Source organism: Falco naumanni, chromosome 18 (genome assembly GCF_017639655.2).
Source record: "Falco naumanni isolate bFalNau1 chromosome 18, bFalNau1.pat, whole genome shotgun sequence".
Lineage (NCBI taxonomy): Eukaryota > Metazoa > Chordata > Aves > Falconiformes > Falconidae > Falco > Falco naumanni.
In genome coordinates, this window is record NC_054071.1 from 1,463,214 (window position 1) to 1,480,280 (window position 17,067).

Sequence of the window (17,067 nt, forward strand, 5' to 3'; positions counted from 1 at the left end):
ACTCTGTAATACAGCTTTATATTGCAGCCACGAAGCGGAGCAGACAGATCACATTCCGAGTGATTCATGCTGGCTACTGTAAAAGTGGATTCAAAGAGCGTCCCCTAAAGTCACCCGCAAACCCACTGGCAAAAATCTCAACTTCTGAAAATCTGGGTTCAGGTGGGAGATACAACTGGTGTAACAGTTGGGAGGACTGGGTATGGCATCTGCTCCTGGCGGGGGATCTCTGGAGTGGTGGGGCAGGACAGAATTACAGCTAGAATGAGTCTGGTTTCTGAGCAACCTTAATTATCTGTTAATGGCCCAGCATTACATGGCCAAATGTGCTGTAAATGAGTCTAACTCCCTCTCCTGTAACATCGCCAAGCTCATCTGACGGGACATCTACTGCAAGCAGGACAAATAGTACAAAGTGCTGAAATTTTTTATTTGCCATCATTTTCCTAAAACTTTGGGGAGTTGAAGGTACCGCTTTAGTGCCGAACGCTACGATGCTGCAGCAGTCAGAGGTTGCAGATGGCCTTGATAAAAACCCTCATAAAGCCATCTATCAGCAACAGGCAAACACGAAAGAGAAACCACTTCCACACAGACACTTCGGAGAGAATACTGAATTCAAAGAGAGACCCATGGGAGCAGTTCAGTGAAGCTTTTCACAATCATTCATTAGTTAGTCATTCAAATATTTTGATACAGAATCATGTACATTCATTTATTTTTGAAGTACATGCGCTTTTTGATAGCTGAGTCAGCCCACTTGATGTACACGGATCACAGCAGCGCAAATCAATGAGCTGTGCCCCAAAGGTGGCACAGAGGTAGGATGTGCTGCGTCAGTGATGGACAATTAATGAGTCTTTGATCCTAGTTTTTTAAACATTTACCATCGGTGCTCTTCGCTTTTGGGCTGCTTGTGTTGCTGAACCTTCCCTCCCACGCATGTCCACCTTAATATGCTTTGGATGGGGAACTGCAAGCGAAACGCGTGAGCCTCCAGCTATGGGAGACCTTCAGGCTTGGAAAAAACATCCTGCCCACCCCCGCAGCGCCAGTCTAGGTTCAAAGGGATGGCAGAGGCTTTCCCACACTCCAGGTGCCATCCCGTGACCAAGAGGCAGGAGACCTTCAGCTGAAATGACCTCACAGGTTGCATCAGCCAGATACCGTGTTCGGGCATCTCGCCTCTTTCAAAGTTTGGATTGGAGTCGGAAAGGAAAAACACGGTGTCCAGATGCCAAGCTCTCCCCCACTTGTATCTCAGGAGAATGCATCACTCCCAGGTTTGAGTTCATTCATACTTCTGAAAGTTTGTTATTAGTACACAATCACAAAGCCATATAAATCTCTGAGGGTCTGGTAGATTTCCCCCCATGTATAAATATTATTTTAGAAGCCTACAGCTTAAAAAATCATCAGGCATCATAAAAAGTAAGCTACAACCATAGATTTTCCCGGTTTAGGACTAGCAGCTTAAATGAAACAAGTCTTTTAAAAGTGAAAGTAAAATACAGATGAGTAAAATCTAATGGCAAACCAGACAGTCATGTCTGTTTACAAGTCATTTTCATATCGAGAGTAATCCAAAGTTTTACCGTATGTTGAGTATTAAAGTAATTTCCTCACTTGTTTTGTTTTTAAGCATTTCCATGTTTTTGGTTTGTTGTTTTTTTAAAAAAAAAAAGCATTCTTTTTGCTTTATCTAGCTATATTAAATCGTATGTCTGATCAGTATTAAAATGGGAAAGCTTTATTAATGTTAGTTGCCTTTCTCCTAGTGCTCAAGGCAACCTAAAGCAAAGGAAAATGAAAGTAAGCTTCGGAGCTTAAAACTCTCTTTTAAAAAATTCTTGTTTAATTGTTCTCATTAAATATGCAAGATCTCATGAATTGCCAAGAGAGACTTAGATATAAAAGACACGCATTAAACATCAAAAAGTGGGAGGGAAAAAAAATCAGGAAATGTGAGTTTCAGAAACTAGGAAAATTTACATGATATCAAGTGTACAAAGATATTTAATTGAAGTTCCCCACAAAACCAATGAGCAATGAAAAGAAAAGAGGAAAAAACCCCACAGTGTACCAAGTTCTAGCTGTTTAATTCTTAAAAAGTCTATTGCAGTAAAACTTGATTTGTTACGCGTTGATTATTTGATTCACTAAGATGTTAAATTGCCTTTACCAGCATTTATGAGCTTTTTCTGGAACATCTGAAAAGGCGGCTGGCATCTTGTTAAAGACTTTATTCATTTATAAGGCTTTTGTTTTCATCTAATTTTGCTTTAACAAAGTCACTGTGTTGTGTTTCCTTTGAGCTGATCAGGAAATTCTGCGTACCCCTCCAGTTTTAAAAGCAAAACACCAACAGCGAGATGTTGACGTGTGTACATTATTTTTTAAGCTGTAATCACAAACTGTAAGGAAAATGCCTTGCTTTTCCTTGCAAAATCATCTTGGATTCTGCGGGTTTGAAAATCAAGTGCTTACTCATGCAGCTGGGCTGTGATGTCAAAGAGCATCTCTACGTGGAATATCCAGGAGGAGCCGAAGCAGTTTTCCACACTGTGTTCCCTGTCTCCACCACCAGCAGGTGAAGCCTGGTCCTCAGAGACCTTCCTGCCTTCGCTTCTGCTGCTTCAGCCTTCACGGTCCAGAACCACGTGGAGCCGCTGGGTTTGTAGGTGGCCGCTGCCGAGCTCCCAAGGGCAGCAGAAGGAACCCGGGGCTCCTACTGACCCGCTGGGAAAAAAAAATCCCCCGTTTTTTCTTACCTTAGTGAAACATTCCAGACAGGAATTTTAAAGAGGTGCTAGTACTACTGATTAAAAAAATATGTCTTCAGCAGTCTGAAACAGCCTTTGTTCTTCAATGAGAGGTTTCAGCCTGTGGCCCCTTCTCCCACCCTTCCAGCTCCGTGTCGCCTTGCGGCTTCTTCCTAAACGTGACCATTAGTCACAATAAATAAAATCTTCTGCAGTCCCACAGGACTGAAGTTCATAGCCATACCTCCCCTGGAACACCTCCTGTGAGCAGTGAGGGGTTTAAATCAATTAATGAGAAGGAAAGAACAATTTTTAAAGGTAGTTAAGAGACTTACTTGAACTCACTTGCTTATTGATACGTATCACCGGGCAAGTGAGGGATCGTTCAGTCCTAATCTGCCAGTAACTCGGTTTACATTTGTTCTTGTAACTGTAAAACAATTGCCTCCGAAGTTTCTAGCCACAACCTTGACTTTGACCTCAAAGTGAAACCGAGTTATTTTATCCATTTTCTGTTCCAAAGATAATTTTGTCTCAACTCTGATTTTGTAACAAGTATTCAAACAAAGTAAACTTCATATTCAGATAAGCTGTGTAGACTGAGAAGAGATTAACTCCCATTTCTGATGTCAGTGCTTGCTGAATTGCATTACAGCACGGGGATTCTTGTCCCTCAGCCAACAGGACGGACTTGCATTTCTCTCAAAGGTAGAAATAAAATGGAAATAAAAGGGTAAGGAAACTTTCTCTGGTAAATTATTTATTAACCTTAGCATGTTAATATTCTCCAGAGATGTGCAATTGCCTTCCTTGGCCAAGCCAGCCACTTTGCCTTCACCTTCTAGGTCCTATTGCAATTAATCTTCCAGGATTAGGGAACAGAAAAATGAGAATGCTATTTTAAACACACACTTTAGCGGTGAATGACAGGGGCTTGTTGTCTTTCAGGTCTGTTTACCCAGGAGCTGGTGACAAGGTATGAAATCATGATGATGCTGCTAGAAGAAAGGTTTCTCTGAATTCCAGCATGCCACTTACAGGAAAAACATGACGTATAAACAGGATTTAAAAAAACTTGTAACACCTGGGAACAATGCTAAATGCCAAATGAGTTGTTTCATTCTAGAGGAGGACTCCAGATCTTGTGTTTACAGCACAGTTAATATTCTCGTGGCAAAGCTCTTTCAGCTGCAGCAGGTTCTTTGTTGGGCTGGTCCCCGCAGGGGGTGCAGAGGGCTCTGGGCTGGGGCTGCAGTCACACCAAGGCACTGCTGGGCTCATTGCAGGGAGGCATCCCACCCCCACAGCTCGCCTGCATCGCCAGCAGCTCACCTGCCACCCCCTGAGCTCACCTGCCACCCCCCCCCAAGCTCACCTGCCACCCCCCGAGCTCACCTGCCACCCCCCCGAGCTCACCTGCCTCCCTCCAGCTATTGCCTGCCACCCCCAGGGCTCGCCTGCCACCCCCCCTGAGCTCGCCTGCCACCCCCCAGGTACTGCCTGCCTGCCACCCCCAGGGCTCGCCTGCCACCCTTCCAAGCTTGCCTGCCACCCCCCAGGGCTCGCCTGCCACCCCCAGGGCTCACCTGCCACCCCCCAGGGCTCACCTGCCACCCCCAGGGCTCGCCTGCCACCCCCCAGCTATTGCCTGCCACCCCCAGGGCTCGCCTGCCACCCCCAGGGCTCGCCTGCCACCCCCCAGGGCTCGCCTGCCACCCCCAGGGCTCACCTGCCACCCCCCAGCTATTGCCTGCCACCCCCAGGGCTCGTCTGCCACCCCCCAGGGCTCACCTGCCACCCCCCAGGGCTCACCTGCCCTGGTCTGAGCAGTCCCAAGCACTCAGAAACAAGTGACGTGCTTCTGCTGACACGCTCCTTAGAATATAAAGTCATGCTTTGACTCAGGCATTTCAATTAATTAGTGATAGCATCGCTTCTAGGGAGCCCTCCCTGCATCCTTTCTGCACCCTACATTATCCCCCATATGGCCACGATGCCAGCAGCGAGGAGACATACATCCGCTAGTTATCTTGTTGAACCGACTAAATTAACTTCGTATATAATCCCGAAGAGCTAAACAGCGCCGGGAGCGCGACCGAACTGACAGCCCCTTCAAAAAGCAAACGGCGTTTCCAGTGCCCCATAAATAACCCCCGAGGCGATCAGCAGGACCTCGCAGGTTTCGCCTGATTGCCAACCAGCGGCTTGAAAAGGTTTTCAATGAATTTAAAAAATTAAAACTTAACAACAGCATGGGAAGAACGACAGCATCCCCATTCCAGGAAAAAAGCTGCTGAGGCCGTGGGCACGAGTGGTTCCCACAGTGCTCCGGTGGTGCTGAGCACCCTTCCGCCTCGCCCTGCTCGCCCCCGGTAATTCAGACGATAAATCTGGGGGTTATGTCAATTAATACCCATTGTTATTTATTTTTTTTTTACAAGGTGTTGTATCCTCGGATGGGCAGCAAAGCCGAGTGCAGCAGGGCTTGCACAGGTGCCCCTGAGAGCAGAGCAGCAGGCTGGCAGCGCCGATAATTGGCACTCAAAATAATTATTGAGGGATTGCTCTCTGCTTCCAAGCCGAGGAGAAAGCAACGACATTTCATCTTGCTCAGCATTTTTCTTGTTGATGGAGAGAGGTATTCTAAAACACCCTTTTTTTCTTCATTTACAGATCCTGACTCAGAAAACCAGGTAAAACTCTCATGCTGTTGGAATTCCACCAAGAAGCCTTTCTACTGAATACCCTTTGCGTTGTTTTTTATAACCCCTACTTTTCTCCTATTTTAATTAAAGCCCAAACAAGCGTGTTTATAGCGCACAGTCCTTTTTGTAGCCCTACTGATGTCTTGAAAACGTCCAAACGCTGACTGCTCATTACTTTAAAAGACCGTAGGTCAAGGTAACTGGCAGTGAAGTCAACGTGACATTTCTATTGATTATGTCCTAAAAGTGCCTCACCTAATTGGAAACAGTCGGCTAGTAAGTCGGGGGGTTAACTGACCTCCTTCAACCTCTAAAATCACAACTTACGGAGATGCCTGTGGTTCCTTTCCTGCGTCTTTGGCATCACACACAACGCTGACATTCTTTGCTCCTGAGCTTTCTTCTGATTAGAGCTTGAGCTTATGAAGCGACACGATCCTGTACACGATCCATCTTACAGCCAGGAGGTTCAGAGCGCGCTTTGACATCTGTTGATTGAATGCACATGACAACAACCCACCGAGTGCATTGCCTTCAGCTCGAGTGGGATGAACGTTCCGTCAAGTTCTTGTATTTAATGTTCTCTTCCTTTAATTAGCATGGCCTCAACATAGCCGGGGGTTTCCTTTGTTTTAGAGGGGGGGGATGAAGGCAGGAGAAAACTAGTTACTCAGATCTGGATTTGAATGCTGACAGACAAAGGCACCGGGTTGAATCCATGCGAAACATCTAGAAAATACGGCTGCTCTTCGGAAGCAAAGATGGGAAGGAGCCCAAAGGCTTCACTGTACTGTACAGCGAGAAGCGTGGGGGATCTGCAGCTCAGCAAAAAACGGATCGGTACAAATCTGCTGTATAAACTCTTCTAAGCTACGCTCAGATTTGTACATGAACCTTCTGGACTCTTGTCCGATTAACACATTTACTGACTTCTCGATTCCACATAAACTTGAAATATATTACTTAATAAGCTATAATTCTTTTTACTGTGTGTGATGAGAGGGTATAATTTTGCAAGTTTTAAGGCACTTAATAGCCCCTCTGCTGCTTGCTCACACTGTGCTGGGTATTGTCCATCACGGGAAACCTGAGCTACGTGCGCGGCTCTGCTCACTCGTCTCCAAATTGGTCCTTGCAAGCTAGGTACTAAATGCATCAATTAAAAATAATTATTAATCATGAGCTACACATGATATGGCCAATAGCCATCCCAAGTGAAGAGTACCTAGCATATTTGTATGGTATGTAATCCTGAACAAAATTACTTACTAAGCAGACACTGTATTCACAGAACATTGCATTCCATCTTCATCCAGTGAAGATTAATAACTTCTGAGTCAGGCTTATGCCTGGATTCTGGGAACGAGGAAACAAAGATCTTGTGGTTACTCGTTTTGCACAAACTGGTTCTTTTCAGAGTAGCGGTTTTTACCACGGGGTAAAATGCAAACAGCTGCCAACTGGAATTTGCTTCAAAAAGGCAGTGTCCACCGGTCAGCCCGTACAGCCTGCGGCGCGGAGGAGCCCGGCTTTGATACGCTGCAGCCACCGAGCGCTTTCTTCTTCCTGAGCATTTAACACTGAATCCTCCCCTTCGCAAACACTGCTGCGTCCCATCCGAGTGATAAGGAGCGGGCTCAGCGCAGCGGGCTCCTCGCCCTTTCCGTGCACAAGGCTTGCTACAGCTTGTAGACGAAACAGCCAGTGTGTCTTTAGCAGAGCCGAGCACAACGGCTTCCGCACTGCCCGTACCGTGATGCTCCCAAAACTGTTTGAGTGCTTCCTGCACGCTGTGGATGCTGGGGCGATCTCAGTGCAGGGCTCAAAGTACTCTGTGCAGATGACGAGCAAGTCCTAAGCTGCTTAGGTCTGCTTTTACCTATCAGTGCAGGCAAAATCAAGGGAATTAGCCTCTTAGGGCAGGATTCTGCTCATCTAACATCAGATGTGATGTGGTCACTGCAGTTCAGCTCGCTGCCCCAGCCTTCTTTTTATATTCAAGGGAACAGGGCGCTTCAGGTCACCAAGCATCTGACCCAGTTTCGACCTACTAGCACTCAATGAGCGCATCAGAGCTACACAGAGCCTCAGGTGACACCAGGACCCCAGGCTGACTCAGATTTTTCGGGTGAAGCCCACCCCGGAGTCTAGGTGTGCTGTGCTGCACTTCTTAGACTTAGACACTTCTGGAAACAAACCCAATGTGCCTCCTGAAAACCCTTACCACCAGTCCGCAATCCAGGGGCTGGCGGGCAGCACACCTGCCAATGACTAATTTTAGAGTGTCCTAATTGCCTGCCTCGGAGGTGTTGCCTTCCCTCTGTCTGATACCTAAGTAGTCAGTAGGGAAATTAAAGGGGATTAAAATAACGAGGCTATTTCGTATCCTTTTCCAGATGAACCCAGCCTGAACCAGACCCCATGGAATTTTCTAATGACTCCCTCCCTTAAAATGGGTGTGCTCGATTCAAGTTCAGAAGAGCAGATAAAAAGTGGAGACTCTTCATCTCCGTGAGAAAGGGCCTTCGGTTACTACAAACTACTATTTTCTCCAAAACCTGCATTTCTTTTAAATTAAAAAAAAAAAAAAAAGGCACATTCTGTGCTTCACTGTTTAACATCAGCAGTGCAAGTTTTACGGGGCTTCCTTTGAAGAGGAGCCGCATACCTGAATCCAGGTCAGGTCACCCTGAGAGCATTTAAGCTCCAGAACGAGGATGACTCTCGTGTCCTTTCCCCTGCTGCAGTGCGGTGTTGCTCGGCATTATTTCCACTGCTGTTTGCAATTAAACGGAGCAGCCCTTGCTGCCCCCTGTGAGCTCCCCTCGCCCCTTGGATGAAAAACAAACGAGAAAAATCATCTATTCCTTCAAAAGCATCCTCAGAGCTTTGCTCCAAGCGCCTGCTCTGTGCTCTTCACCTAACGCAAGGCAAAACTGGCCGGCCCTGGCAAACCCGAGCGAAACCTCGTTGGAATCCCATCGCTCCAGACCGCAGCAGCGTGGTGGGGGAGCAGGAAGGGCGCTGGGTCTGTGGCCCAGGGAAGGGAGCAGGGGGTGCGGGCAGCCCCAGGCGAAGCCCTGAAGCAGAGGGAGATGAGCGAACAGCCCCCTGAGCAAAGGTGGCGGGCACCTTGTGCGGGACCGCTGCTGGCAGCGCGATGCCCGTGCTCCGTGCCCCGTGTCAGCGGGATGCTGCCGACCTTGCCGCTTCAGGAGTGCTCTCGTGCCGTGGCTTTGGTGCAGCTCACCCCTGCCGCAGCGCCCAGAACGCCGCAGCCTGGCCGGGGGTGCCGGTGCCCACGGCGGTCGCATCCTCTGTTCACCATCCCAACAGGAGCTGCGGGAGGGGGCAGGTTTGGCCGGAGTGCACCCCATCCCCCAACCCTTGGTGAGGAACAGGTATCCCAGTGCTTTTCCAAGGACCCTGCTCAACCTGCCCATCTTCCTTGAACTCCGGAGTCATCCATCCCCAAGTGAACGTGCCCCATTTCTCCTTCATCCTCTCCCTCCAGCCGACCCTTCCGAACAACAGCCAGCTGAGGAGAGGCACCGTACCCACGGGACACAACCAAGGAACGCCGCGAATTAATACAAATCCACCCACCCCCACCCGTGCAGCCTTTGAGCCTCCTCCGCTAGAGCCAGGGAGGTGTCGTTCCCGCTTCGCCTTCACTGCTTGTTAGGGACGCAGGGAAAGACAAGTTGGGTTTGGTTTTTTTTTTTTTCCAAATAAAAGGGAGGAGGGGGAAAAAAAGGAAGAAAATAGGTGGGGAAGGAAATTTTATTTCCAAGCTTCTAAAAGGATCTTACAAACCACAGAGTAAAAAAATGCAAAACTATATATATATATTTTATATATATATATATATATATATATAATTGACAGGGTCCTTTTAAGCAATTCTTCACATTATTCTAATGGTGATAGGAGATACCACTTAACCATATATGCGTTTTTCCCGTAATCCTGATCACTGCCGACAGCTGACAAAACTCTTCTCATACAAAATTTCCCCTAGACTGTACAGATATCTTTTCTTGAAAGCAAAGAAGAAGGGAAGAGAACAAATTAATCAAGGAGAACAAAAAAAAAACAGAAACCCTTCACCAGGGTGTTCCCAGGTAGAGCTGTGTGAAGGCCGGGCGCGATGCCCCCCGCGCAGGAGCTCCTTCCAACCCCCGGCGCTCCGTGCCCCTCTGCGGCACCAGCTTTCCTCCAGCCCTGGCAACTCGCCACCACCCCAGCTGATCCCCCCGTGCCTCCCTGCGCCCACCTCGCCTGGGGTCCCACACACGTCTCCAAACGAGCCCCAGCCCTGCCCAGCGGCACCCCTCCACCGCAGCACCACTCCTTGCCCCACTCCTTCCCATCAACCCTAACCTCAACCTCTGGATTTTAGGACTTTCTACCAGCTCTGCTCATCCAGGAGTCGTTCATTCCAGACCTCCACAGCCACCAGCAGCACAGCTTCCAGCTCAGCATCCCTCCTGCTATTCCAAGCATCCCTGCGGCAGGGCCGCCAGCGCGCTCTAAGCTTGCTTTTTGGTACATCGATGCCCGCTGGGGATGGGGAGGAATTCACGCTCGGCTTTTCAGGATCCAGCACCCACGTCAGGAAGCCATGGACCCGCAGATAAAACGAACAGCTCCAAACCAGAAAGGACCTCAGGAAATAAATGCAGAGAAAGCCAAAAGAGAGAAATGGAGCTGGGGCAGCTCCATGCGCTCCAGATTCCTGCTCGCCCTGAAACGTCGGGGCGGTTTTTGGACAATGCCAAGAAGTAAACAAAACCCCACTGATCCCTCGTTCCCCCATCCCACCCCCCCAACAGTTTCTTAAACACTTAATGTCCAGCTTAAGTGAAATCAACAGATTTTAAAATCCACACAGGTGTCAAAAAGGAGAGTAACAAAAATCAGCTAGCTCCTGTTGTCGTCGCAACAAAAAAAAACGCAGCGTGAGCCTCGGAGGCAGAGGGCTAAATGCAGCGTCCCTTGCAGGGGCTGTGCTGCCCCACTTCGGAGGGGTAAGGGGCTCTCTGGGTCCCACTCCCAGCAGGGAACCCCCCCTGTGGGGCCCGAATGTCTCTCGCTGGCTCCAGCATCCTCTGCCCCGACCCTGGCTGGGGCAGCTGGGGGATGGCTCAGCCCCAGGCACCCCCACTCCTCCCTGCACAGCGCAGAAGCCAGGCAGGGGCTTAGCCCTGCACCGCCTTCCTCCTCCTCCTCCTCTACATCCTACACATAAAACAGGCAACCACAAACACCCCAGCCAGCTGTGTGAAAGAACGTATATATTCAGCACGCACTCAATACAGAATAGCAAAAAAAGCTATCATTTCCTTAAAAAAAAAAAAAAAAACAACCAAACAAACAAAAAAACCCAAACCGAACAACCACCGAACTTTTCCGAAGAACCACCAAAGCTTCCAAACCGCTCCCCACCCTACAGCCCTGACCTCGTCCTTCTGGCCCCAACAAGGCAACCGGCGGCGAGTGACCCCAGCCCGATGAGGGACAGAGGGTGGCCCTGCCCCCCCCCAGCATCGCCGCGGCACCCAGCTCCTCCCGCAGAGTCTGGGGTGCTGAGGGTGCCCCTGCCGCAGGGGGCCTGGCCGGCGGTTCGCTCCGGTGCCATCCCCTGCGGTGATTTGGGACAACCCCCCCCCAAAAAAAAAAAACCAGACGGTGGGGCAGGCTCTGGCTGCCAGCCCGGGGGGAGCAGCCACAGCCTCGCCGGGGCTGGACACAGCTCTGGGGATCTGCCAGGGAGGAGAAGGGATCCCATCGTCGATGCCGGGGGTCCACGCTCGGATCGCTGCGACGGTGTCTCCGCTGCGTTCTGCCGGGGGCAGGGGATGCGGCCGAGGAGGGGGACAGGAGCGGCAGGGTGACGGGGCCGGGGGGCTGGCAGGGCCCTCGCCGCTGCGTGCGGAGGGGAGGTAGATCGGCTTTAGAGACCTCTTGCCCAGGAGGATGTCTTCTCGGACACCAGCTCAGTTCCTGGGGGGAACGAGCCCACCGCAGGGCCCTGAACGCCTGCGCTTGCCTTCTCCCAAGGGGAAGGTGTCTCGGAGCCTGTTCGCACCACCAGAAAGCTCTTGAGCCGAGGGGGCACCTTTCCTCGGAGCTTTTTAGCCCTGAAACCGCCTCCACGGCTGCTGCAGGCCAACTCCTGGCAGCCAGGACAAGCCCGGAGGTGGTGGCAGCGACCCGTGGGGCAGGGGGGACCCCAGCTCCCTCCGCTCACCCGCCCGGCCGGACCCCGACCCCAGCCCCTCTCCCTGCCCTGCTGCAACGGTCCCGCTGCCGCCCCTGCCCCGTGCGCCATGGGGATAGCGTGTGTGATGCTCTCCGTCCTCCCCCCTCCCCAGGTCCCCGTCCCCAGTGTCCCCCCTGCCGTCAGTCTTGCTGCTCATTCATCTCCATGTCCGACACCAGGATGTTCTTCTCAGCGGATTCGCTGGGGTTGGAGGTGGTGCGGCTGTAGCGGGCACTCTCGAAGGCGCCCCGCTCCGCGCTCCGCCGACGCTTGTACAGGTACACGGCAACACCCAGCACGGTGCACAGCGCCAGCGTCGACAGCACCACCACCGCGATGGCCGTCGTGTTCTCCGGCAGAGCTGCAGGGAGGAGAAGAAGGTGGTGAAAGGCAGCCGGCCGTCTCCCGGCGTCTCCCCCTGCAAGAGGGGCTTCGGCTGGGGGGGGACTCCAGCCGGACAGGCAGCAGCAGGACAGGACCGCAGTCAGGGTGCTGGGGTGTTTTGGGGGCAGCCTGCCCAGGGCAGCCTCCCTGGGGTGTTCCTGATGTGTGTGCAGCTGCCTGGGATGTATCTCTGGGATCCCACCAGCAGGTGTGGTGTCCACAAGGGCAGGAGGGCCCGGCAAGGGGCTGGCTGCACACACTGCTCCGTGGGGGGATGGCTTCTGCTGCCGGGGAACCCTAACCCAGGGCAGAACCACCTGGAAACGGGATTTCCCACCCACAAACCCCATTTCTTTGGTTATTAATCGAAGCCGGGCGGCAGCACAGGCCCCCAGCACCGGCTCCTGGTCCCGATACTGTGCCCAGGCTGACGGTGCCACTCACCTGCCCTGGAAAAGCTGCTCTCCTCCACTGCAACAGCAACACAGACAGATGAGCACGTGGTCACGGCACCCTCCCCTCTTCCCAGGACCCCCCACCCCACCCCAGCCCCACATCCTCGCTGCCCCCAGCGCTGCCCCCAGGTGATGCACAGCTGTGGGGGTCCTCTGGTTCTGCTTCACCACCGCCCCACCGCCCTCATCCTGCCCTGAGGTTCTGACCCAGCCACTGCGACACACACAGCCCACCACTGAGCCCCGCGGGGACCTGCAGACCCCAGCACCAGTCCCCTGAAACCCCCCTACACTGGAATTGCCCCAAACATGTGGCTGGCGCTGCCAGCGGGACAGAGCTCTGCCCTGCAGCACCCGGACCCCCAGCTCACCCCACATCAGCCCAGGCACCTCAGGGAGCAGAGGGGGGGCCCCTACCTCGCGGGATCTTGCAGATGACCCCCATGGTAACGTTGGTGCAGGAGCCCAGGCGCCACACGCCGTTGCTGCTCTGGATCCAGTAGCAGCTGTTCTGGCTGAGCATGCTGGGCCCAGTGTCGTGCTGGCCCCAGTTGGAGTAGTTCACGGCTGTGTTGTCATGCCAAACCAAGGTGCCGCCTAGGACACGGAAGAATCAGGAGAGAACCACGGGGAGATGGTAAGAGAGATCATGGAAGAATCCGGGGAGGCTGACGGGGTCACTCCGTCTTTCCCCCAGCTCAGAAAGCACTGGGAGGTGTGATGGGGAGATGGGGAGGACCAGGGGCTGCAGGGCTCCTTCCTGAACCTACAGGCTCCAGCGCCTTGGAGGAGGCTCTGGGCTTCAAAGCCACCGCTCCCACCCCACCAAGCCAGAGGAGGACCCATGGGGCACATCCAGCACAGCCTGAGGGCTGGGGCTCCTGCTCACACCAATGCATGAGCCCCCACTACTGGTGCCACCACCAGGGGCTTCCTCCACTCACCGCAGACCTGGTGGGAATTTATGGTGGTGCCTGGGGGAATACCTAAACCCTCCCTTTGTACCTTTGGGGTTGAAGGTCATGCCCAGCCAGGCACCCTTGGACTGGCCCTCGTATGCCTGGAGATGCTCCCACACGAAGACGTTCTCCATCTCGTCCTGGATGGATAGCACCGTGCCACCGACTGCGGGGGAGAGAGCGTCAGGGAAGAGCCCAGACCTCCGAGGATGGAGCTCGGGAGCAGCAGTGCCCCAGAGGACCCACCCACGGGCCACACGGCAGCTGGGGAACCCCAACACGTAACGGCAAGGAGATGATGGCTGACCAAGGCTGGACATGGGTGCAGGGACAGGGATCCCATTCAAAGGTGCTCCGTGGCACCCATGGGTGCCCTGGGGACTGCACCCTCTTCCATTTCCAAGGGTGCGTCCCCTGCCTTCACCACCGCAGCCCCTCCCTACCTTTCTGGCACCTCCTCATGGCATCCTTCTGCCCCAGGGTGATCTCCATGTGGAAGGTGTAGCAGTGGTCCCGGAACGGGATCCAGGACGAGTCCTCCAGCGATTTGGGACAGCTGCCACTGTAGCTCCACTTGTGTGTGCGGGGGGCGCCTGGGGGGGCACACGGTGCATCGGGGGGGGCACAGGGTCTCAGGGTCCCACAGCACGCTGGGGACACCCTGCCCCACAAGGACACATGAAGAGCTCCAGAAGGTCCCCGCTGGGATGCCACCTCCAACCCTTGGGTGCACCCCACCCAGTCTGCCCCACACTGAGCCCCCCGTGTCCCCCCCCGGCCGGTACCTGCTCGGAGCTGGCAGATGCCCCCCTGCAGCTTGGTGTCGCAGCCGGCCGTGCGCCAGCTCCCGTCCACGTCCATGTAGGAGCAGCCGGCGACCTGCTGGGGCTCCCCGTCCTGCCAGTTGGCGTAGAAGAGGTTCTCCTCTGTCAGCCACGAGTAGCTCCGGCCTCCCTGGAGAACCAAGGCGAGGAGAAGCTGGGGGGCTGCCCCGACCCCGCAGGGACCCCCATCCCAGCTGCCTGCCCTCTCCCCTCACCTCGTCGTTGGCCAACCCGATCCAGAGCGGCGCCCGCAGGCTGCTGACGGCCTGGGTGAGGAACGCCTGGCTGTAGGGGTCGGGGATGGTGGCCAGGGTGGCGTTGAGGGTCTCACAGAGCAGCAGCGCCTCGTGCCACCTGAGGGGCTTCTGCAGGATGCGGTAAGTGCTGTTGTGGTAAAAGAGGGTGCCGGTGGGCGAAGGGGGGTACGGCGTCCGCGCGGGGCTCAGGGACGGGTCTGGGGGAGCAAAGAGACACAGTCAGAGGGCACGGAGGACACTCCTGCATCCACCCCAGGGCGGGTCACCCCCTTGTCCCTATCCCCCCCCCCAAGCCGGCGTGACCCTGGCAGCGCTGTGCATGGGGCACGGGCACCTGGGGGCATCCCCACGCAGCTGGGGAGGGCAAAGAGGCCACATCCCCCGTGGGGGCGAGCAGTGACACCCCGGTGCGGTCCCCACGCTGCAGCTGTGCATGTCCCCGTGGGACGCGCCGAGCCAGCCTGGCACGCACAGGTCTGGGGCTGCCCCACAAGCGGCTGGGACGAGGGACACCCCGCCCCGAGTCAAACCGGTCTCCCCAAGCTCCTCCAGCACCCCCAGCTCCCCCCAGGCTAAGCCCATCACCCTGAGCCCCCCAGCCGCAGCCCCTCCCACAGCACGGGGCACCGGGGGGGTGGTGGCAGGTCCCCAGCGAGCAGAAGCTGGGGTGTCCCCCCCGTCCCCCTCCTACCTATGCTCCGCTGGCAGATGTAGCCGTGCTTCTCCTCCAGGCAGCTCCGGTCATCCCAGCGTCCCGTGAAGTGGGGGGGCGAGCCGTGCCACACCACCACACAGTTGGTCTGCACAGCCAAGCCGTGAGGTCAGCAGTGCCCTAAGCATCACCGTCCCACCCCCACGGACACCCCCACGCCAGGGACGCCCACCCTGCAGGGCCAGACACTGCTCTGCCCTTGGAGAGCCACCCCGGTACGCCAAAACCTTCCACCTCGGGGGTGGGGCACGGGACTGAGAACATCCCAGGGGAGGGGGGATGCTCCGGGGGGGGTCCCACTCACCGGCTTGTCACGGGGGCTGGTGGCACTGCAGCCCGAGGGCTCCCCAGGCGCCCAGCCCACGTGCCGCAGTGGCTCGCCCTCCACCCACTGGAACTCCCTCTGCGCATCGTGGAGCCCGATCCAGAGGTTGAAGGAGACGTTGGGCAGCATGGACGTGATGAAAGCTGCAAGCAACAGGTGAGGCGCTGAGGACCACCCCAGCAGGTCCCCAGTCAGCGGGGCCAGTGGGGGTGGGGGGGACATACCCTGCTCCAGGGGGCTGGCGATGGTGGCCAGGATGGCACCCTGGCTCTCACACGCCTGCTTCGCCTCCGGCCACTTCACTATCTCGGCTTTGTCGTGGCCATTGAAGCTGAAACACTGCACCGGGGGGTGGGGGCATGTGGGCTGGCCCGGGGGTGCAGCCACCCCCCGAGCCCAGCACCCTCCCCACTCAACCACCCTCTGCAGCCTCATCCTGCTCCAACAGCCCTCCTCCCCTTCGCACCCTCACGCTTTCCGGCCCCCCAACCCCTCCCGCACACCCTCCCCTCAGCACACCTCCCTCCCAGCACCCCTGGGCATGCACCCGCACCCCGCGGTGCGCCCCTCGAAGCATCCCCTTGCATGCACCCCCAGCATCTCCCCCAAAACACGTGCACGCGTCCCCCTCCACCCTGCCATTTCTCAGCGCCCCCCCCCCAACCCCGCCACAGTGGGGCTGGTGGGAGGCCAGGAGGCAGCTGCTCCCTCTGTCCTGCCATTCCCCTGTCCCACTGTGCCCTCTCCGTCCTCCCACCCCCCCTCCATCCTGCCACCCCCCCTCCGTCCCGCCACCCCCTCTCCATCCCACTGCCCCCTCTCCATCCCACTGCCCCGTCTCCATCCCACTGCCCCCTCTCCATCCCACTGCCCCCTCTCCATCCCACTGCCCCCTCTCCATCCCGCCACCCCCTCTCCATCCCAACTGCCCTCTCTCCGTCCCACCATCCCCTCTCCATCCTGCCACCACCCCTTCATGCCACTGCCCCCTCTCCGTCCCGCTGTACCTTGCTGAGGAAGGGGAGCCAGCCGCGGGGACAGCCCCCGCTCGTGGCAGCGGGCAGCAGTGGGAGGGAAGGCTTCACGGCTGTCCCGTTGCTCCGCTTGCAGATGTAGGGCAGCGCCGTCATGCACTTCTGGTCCCCCCAGTCCTCTGCGGGGAGGGACAGGCTGGGCATGACTCCACCGCCACACCGGGGTTGGGGTCTCTCCGCTCAGCCCGCAGCCCCAGCCCCTCACCTCTGCTCGCCGTCATGTACACACACTTCTTGTCCTTGTTGATGGGCCGGGGCTTGCCCGGTGCCCAGGAGACGAAGTTGAGCAGGGACCCGTCGGACCACCTGGGAAAGGCACCGGTGGGAACACGGAGCCGAGCAGGAGACTTGGCAAATAGGACCAGTTGCAAACCTGAACTGGGAG

At 55.3% G+C, this 17,067-nt stretch overlaps 1 protein-coding gene and 1 long non-coding RNA gene across 2 annotated transcripts in view; both read right to left on the reverse strand.

The window, feature by feature from the left end:
- Positions 1–409: 409 nt before the first annotated feature.
- LOC121099180 lies at positions 410–7,360 on the reverse strand. Its single transcript, XR_005831425.1, has 2 exons — positions 5,795–7,360; positions 410–2,739 (listed from the first exon to the last, which is right to left on the reverse strand). It is a non-coding gene; the product is annotated as an uncharacterized LOC121099180 (long non-coding RNA).
- Positions 7,361–10,747: 3,387 nt separating this feature from the next.
- Positions 10,748–17,067, reverse strand: part of MRC2 (mannose receptor C type 2) — a 28,233-nt gene continuing 21,913 nt past the window's right edge. The window contains exons 19-30 of the mRNA XM_040617652.1: positions 16,888–16,988; positions 16,656–16,801; positions 15,873–15,987; positions 15,628–15,791; positions 15,303–15,411; positions 14,570–14,808; positions 14,316–14,484; positions 13,974–14,123; positions 13,577–13,696; positions 12,989–13,168; positions 12,561–12,587; positions 10,748–12,093 (exon numbers count right to left, since the gene is read on the reverse strand). Coding sequence (XP_040473586.1) covers positions 11,873–12,093; positions 12,561–12,587; positions 12,989–13,168; positions 13,577–13,696; positions 13,974–14,123; positions 14,316–14,484; positions 14,570–14,808; positions 15,303–15,411; positions 15,628–15,791; positions 15,873–15,987; positions 16,656–16,801; positions 16,888–16,988 — 1,741 coding nt within the window. The 3' untranslated portion in view covers positions 10,748–11,872. The remainder of the gene's footprint in view (positions 12,094–12,560; positions 12,588–12,988; positions 13,169–13,576; positions 13,697–13,973; positions 14,124–14,315; positions 14,485–14,569; positions 14,809–15,302; positions 15,412–15,627; positions 15,792–15,872; positions 15,988–16,655; positions 16,802–16,887; positions 16,989–17,067) is intronic.